General features: G+C 45.3%; 1 protein-coding gene across 1 annotated transcript; it reads right to left on the bottom strand.

Moving 5' to 3' along the window:
- Positions 1-912: 912 nt before the first annotated feature.
- On the bottom strand, positions 913-3,794 carry NPFFR2 (neuropeptide FF receptor 2). The gene is made up of 3 exons (XM_008497402.2): positions 3,428-3,794; positions 2,658-2,757; positions 913-1,753 (listed from the first exon to the last, which is right to left on the bottom strand). The coding sequence occupies exons 1-3, from the start codon at positions 3,792-3,794 to the stop codon at positions 913-915; spliced, it is 1,308 nt and encodes a 435-aa protein (XP_008495624.2).
- Positions 3,795-5,699: the final 1,905 nt, after the last annotated feature.

Genomic DNA, 5,699 nt, shown 5'->3' with positions numbered 1-5,699 from the left:
AATGTCCAGGCAGAAGTGGTATGAGTACAACCACAGGACCCAGAAACCAGTGAGTTTGGTTCAGACACTCAGACTGTATCTTAAATATTTCAGTGAATTAGAGCTGTAAAATAACGGACTGACAAGAGGCTCACACATCACAGATGAAGCTAAGATAGTGCCAAGAACCCTTTGCTTAAGAAATTGAAAATTTTGTTAGATCAAGAAGTGAGTTTATTGGATTAGTCTTGCTTTTAGTAGAGGACTTTATAAATCTCATTAGCAGGCCTTTTAGTCTACAGATGAAATTGGTCCTTAATGCAATAAGGGGAACACCCTCGGCCTCACTGCCTTGGAGCTGCCAGCAGTGCTCTTGGTTCCCTCCTTTTTCCATCTCCACACAGTTCAGCTGGATGCTACAAACAGCAGTTATATTTCCATTGTCTGAGAGCAGAAGAAAATTGAAGGTCTTAACAACAACTAGCCTTGCATGCTGAAACACTGCCATAAATATTGTGTGAGTAAACCTGTTTCAGATGCTCTGAGAGGTTCACAAAGTAAATGAATGTTCTGCTCTTCATCAGCCACTATCCAGAGTAATTGTATCCGAGCCAATAATCATTGTTCTGTTTTTCTCTGTTGTTACAATAAATGGAAGGTAATTGTAATCATATCTCTGCTCCAGCCCTGTTCAAGAGCAATGAGCCAGCCCTGACTTCAGGGGAGCTGCCACTGGTTTAAGCTGCTCATCCAAAGAGCTGAGTTTGTTTTCCTACTTAGCTCACACAGTCAGATATTATGCAAGCTGAACTTCCCCCTCACAACAGAAATCTCTTGACATTATTGTCAGGATGGGCTCTCAGAGCATGAGTTTCACAACGCAATAAATAAACTCTGCCAGCCTTAAATCATTTAAGTAGTTCATAGCACATTTCACTTCATGCCATCATTGCAGGGCTCTTCTAGATCTTCCATTATCAAGTCCTGCTGGTTATTCACCCAATTTCCTCTCTTAACTGTCTTCCTCTTCTCCTTGGCACTTGGAGAAGCTGGATCCTGGGGTGTCTGGCAGTTGGCAGCTGGCAGAATGGCATTGCTCTGGCCTCGTTGGGAATAGACCTCCCTGTGAGCCACCTCCCTGGAGCAGAGCTGGAGTCTAAAGGCTGCCTGGAAGCCGCGGCGGAAGTTCTCGTTAAAGAACCCGTAGATGATGGGGTTGACGCTGCTGTTGAAAAAGGCCAGCCAGTGAGCAAAGGGGTAGATGTAGATGTTGATGATCTGCAACTGGATGTCGGAAAGGCTGGCGTAGTCTGAGAGCATCATCAGGGTCCACAGGGGGAGCCAGGAGAGGGTGAAAAGCAAAGCCACGATGACGAGCATTTTGATGACCTTTTGTTTCTTCCTGGAGCCGCCGGGTCTCCGCTCCCGGCTGGGCCTCCCCACCAGGGGCAGAGCCGTGTGGAAGAGGGCGATGCTGATCCTCGCGTACATGATCACCATGAGCGAGAGGGGAGCCAGGTAGATGTTGGCAAACAGGACTGTCGTGTAGATCTTCCTCATCCCAGGGTTGGGCCAATCCTCCCGGCACCAGTAGACGGGGCGGGTGGCGTTGCCAGAGCCCAGGATGACCCTGAAGTGCTTCTCCTCCTGCACCTGCAGCATGACTGCAGAGGGACACATGATGGCCACTGCCAGGAGCCAGATGAGTGCGATGATGGCCAGCGCTGCAGGGCTGCTCAGCTTCTGCTTGAAGGGGTAAACAATGCAGCGAAACCTGGGGCAGGGACACCCGGGGACACGGGGGGAGAAGATATTTGAGGATTGCTTGATCGAAGAGGCAAGCATGCAGGTTTTAAATGGTATGGGTTTTAAACAGTATAGATGGAATCCTCTGGGGCAGCTGGGGATGTTCAGCCTGGAGAAAGGAAGGCTGCGGGGAGACCTGACAGGGACCTTCCAGTGTCTGAAGGGGCTGCAGGAAGGCTGAGAGGGCTGTGTGCAAGGGCCTGGAGTGATAGGATGAGGGGCAATGGTTTTAAATTACAGAACAGGAACAAGTTCTTTCCCATGAGGGCAGTGGAACCATGGCCCAGGTTGCCCAGGGAGGGGGTTGAAGCGTCATCCCTGGAGATGTTCAAGGTGAGGCTTGAGGAGGCTCTGAGCAACCTGATCTGGGTGAGGGTGTCCCTGATACTGCAGGGGTTGGACTGGGTGACCTTGAGAGGTCCCTTCCAACCCAAATTATTCCATAATTTCATGATTCTATAATCTCCTCATCCTGCATAAACTGGAGGAGTTGTGTTTAGTTGCTCTGTTTAAGAACTGTGTCGGTAAAAAAGATCTTTTAAAAAAAAGAGATGTTTGTTGTTAAAATGTCCTCATTTTGTTCCTCCTCCATATCATCCTGCTGCTTCTGCTTCTTCATTTAACCAAAGCTGGTGCTAGTGCCTTTGCTGCCTAAGGATCCACCTTTAGGAACTGTAGCTAAGCACCATCCTTAAGAGATAGCAGTAGAGGAGAAAAATGCTATTGCATCTTTTAGACACAGACTTTTTTTTTTCCTTAATTGCCTTAGGAACAAAATACATCTAACTTATTGTGTGGATTAATGAAGTGGTTTCAGCTTGGTCAGGTGGCCAGAGGGAGATGAAAGCAACAGCTTACAGGCACCATCTTACCTGTCTACAGCAATGGCAACTAGAGTGAAGACAGAGGCAGAAACAGAGATTCCTTGGACCATCCCACTCATCTTGCAAACCAGGCTCCCAAATGGCCACCCTGGAAGAAAAGAGGCAGTTGAAATTCCTGCCATCTCACTGCAGCACTCTGCTTATACACAGAAAGGGATCATCACCTCAAAGATGATCCTTGAGGTGCCTTCCAACCCAATATTCTGTGGTTCTATGATAAGGGGAAATTTCCTCCCCAGAACAAATACATTTCTTTTGCTCTGTCAGGCCCTAGAGGGGGTTAGGGAGGCAGAGGTTATGTAAAGAAATGCTTTGCCAGATGCCTTCGGTGAGTTTCTGAAGTTCCAAAAAAACACCAAAGCAAATATATGTGGTTTACCATCCTGCTAAAACAAGATCTCAGGACAAGAAAGGGAGGTGGCCACTACAGTCTCTTGTTCTTTGCATCTGGTTCGTGTCATTCACCCAGTCTTAAATCTAAACACAGGTTATATCTATCTTATATCCAAACACAGAATCTGGTAGTGGGAGAATCCCCTGCTAGAAATGAGGAATGTGTAAGTTAGCAAGGACAGCCTCACTCAGGAGGTAGATTAGAGGCTTCTTTTCCTCTCCTCTGACTCCCAGAGACTTGAAGTGCCTTCAGAGCCCACTCAGAAATGTTCAGCTGGCTCTCAGGGCCCCTGAGGAGGTCAGCACTCAGAAATGGAGTCCCCTTGAGTTCTTTCTGCCTCATGGTACAAACCTGCATTGCCTACCTGCAATGATGTTGTCCAGGAGGGTGGTGGGCATGCAGAAGATTCCCACCAGCAAATCACTGACAGCCAGGTTCAAGATGAAGAGGTTGGTGACTGTCCGCATGTGTTTGTTCCTCAGGACAATAAAGCAAACCAGTCCATTGCCAGCCATGCAGAGCAGGAAGATGAGGAGGTAAGAGATGATGAAGACAGCTGCCACTGAAGGCTGATGGAGGTAGAAGTCCACATAGGAGACATTGCCTTCTAAGTAGAGGTACTTGTATGTCCCATTGTAAATTAGCACGTGAGGCCACACAAATGAAGTGTTTGAGTCCATCTCCTTACTCATGTTGTAATGTGCCTGAAAAAGAAGTTTTAAAAAGGTCATTTTAATAAGCTTGACATGGATCTGAAGAAACCTGACTGGTTTGCATCTCCTGTGTGCTGAAATACATGCAAAGCTTGAGTGCAGTCATTCCTTCATGGCTTATTTTCACAGCCCATGTTCTGAGCCTCCCCAGACAGGAAAACCAAGACAAAATGTTAGTTTGCTTGTGCAGCACAGGCAAACCAAAGTGACTGCTAAGACTGCTGAAGGTTTTCTTCCTTCTGAGTGTTCTCTAAATTAAGTCCTTCCTTTCCTAAAGAAGAGGAAAGCTGGACAGGATGCAAACTGGACCATTGCCTTGTGTCAAGTAAACAAATCAACAAGCTGAATGGTTTAATTTAAAAAAAATCAATAAACCCCAGAATTCTTGAGCAATCGATTTACTCAGCTTACTTAGGCAACTGTGAGATTGCTAAGCCATGAAAAACTGATAAATTAAAGCTTTCTGAAGTGGCACAGACCTTCTGCCTGACATATCCACTTCCAGTCCCATTTCACTGGAAAGGAAGTATTTTTGTGTATGGTTGGCATCAGGCTACAGCTGATTTTACTTCCCTGTTCAGGAGATGAGTCTGCAAACACAAAGGACTGCATTATGAGTAGTACCTTTCCCATGTGCCTTATTCACACTGTAAAGTAATTTCTCCCATTTTATGTTTTATTAGATTACTGTTGGCAAAAACTACAGGCTTTTTCTAAGAGGTGCTTTGTTCAAGTCTGAACTTCCTTGATACTGTGTCATCTCAGTTCCAAGCTCCAGGTGTCTGTGTCTGCTGTGTTGTAGTAACAAGGCTCCTACTGGTGTGGTGGCTTGGAAATACAAGACCCAAGACTTCTCATTCAACCACTTGAGGAAGCTGAAAGAATCATTTAAAGTCAGATACAGAATCTGTATGCCCCAAACTGTAACTGATTCACTTGGTAGGCCACAACCTGGTTTCTTGCCCTGTAGAACCTGCAGGCACATGAGATACTGCACCAAAATTCCAAATCCAATCTTAACCATGAGAAGCTTCTAGCTGGACTGTCAGACACCTCACATAGAAATGGTCTCAGTCCACACAACAGGCCAACAGGCCAACACTGGCACCTTGGCATGTGCAGCTGACACCAGATGACTTGGCTTGGGGGTGCTCCTACTTTAAAAGAACAGCAAAAATAATTTGTGGCAGAAGACATAATATCTGTGCATGGGTGCAGGTGCTTTCAGGACACTCACAAATTCCTTAGTTTAAATGGAATTTACACGAAAGCACAAATATCCAAATATCCAAAGGTTTCAGCTGCCTCCCCAGGTACCTGGTGATGAGACAGGTGCTGTTTTTTCTCATTACTGTGGAATACCATGGAATGAGACATTCTGCTGTCACTCTGCACAGGGCAGCCCTCTGCCCAGGAAAAGATGATGCATGTTAGGTACCAACACTAACAGGGCAGGTTATTTTTCTTCATTCTTCCTGAGCTGTACTTAAAAGAACTTCTAATTTTCCTTCTGCCTCTTTCTGTTTCCTTTATTCACACCTAATTCTCAGGAAAGCATTGCAATTTCTCTGTAGTTTTGCTTGCTATTGAATGAAATTCAATAACATCAAGGCCTCTGCAAGTGGTTCAATTCCAGGTAGCAAGTGCAGTTAAAAAATTACTTATTCTGATATGTCTAGGCTTGGAACAAGCAGAGGAGTGAAAACAAAAAAATGTCATGTTCTGGTGTCTTTTGCCTTTTTCACAATCAACAATAGACATGTTTCTAATGGTTCTGTATTTTTACATATTCATTAAAAGGCCTGCACATTAAGGGAGGTAGAAGAGAATCTGAAATCTCACACACAAAAGGCTGTCTGTATTTACTTTTAACAAAGCAGTAGGTATGAGCTGGCTGTAATAGTGTGCTCATTTGCTGTCCTT

Source organism: Calypte anna, chromosome 4A (genome assembly GCF_003957555.1).
Source record: "Calypte anna isolate BGI_N300 chromosome 4A, bCalAnn1_v1.p, whole genome shotgun sequence".
Lineage (NCBI taxonomy): Eukaryota > Metazoa > Chordata > Aves > Apodiformes > Trochilidae > Calypte > Calypte anna.
Note: the sequence above shows the minus strand (reverse complement) of the source record. Positions and strands in the feature narration are given on the sequence as shown.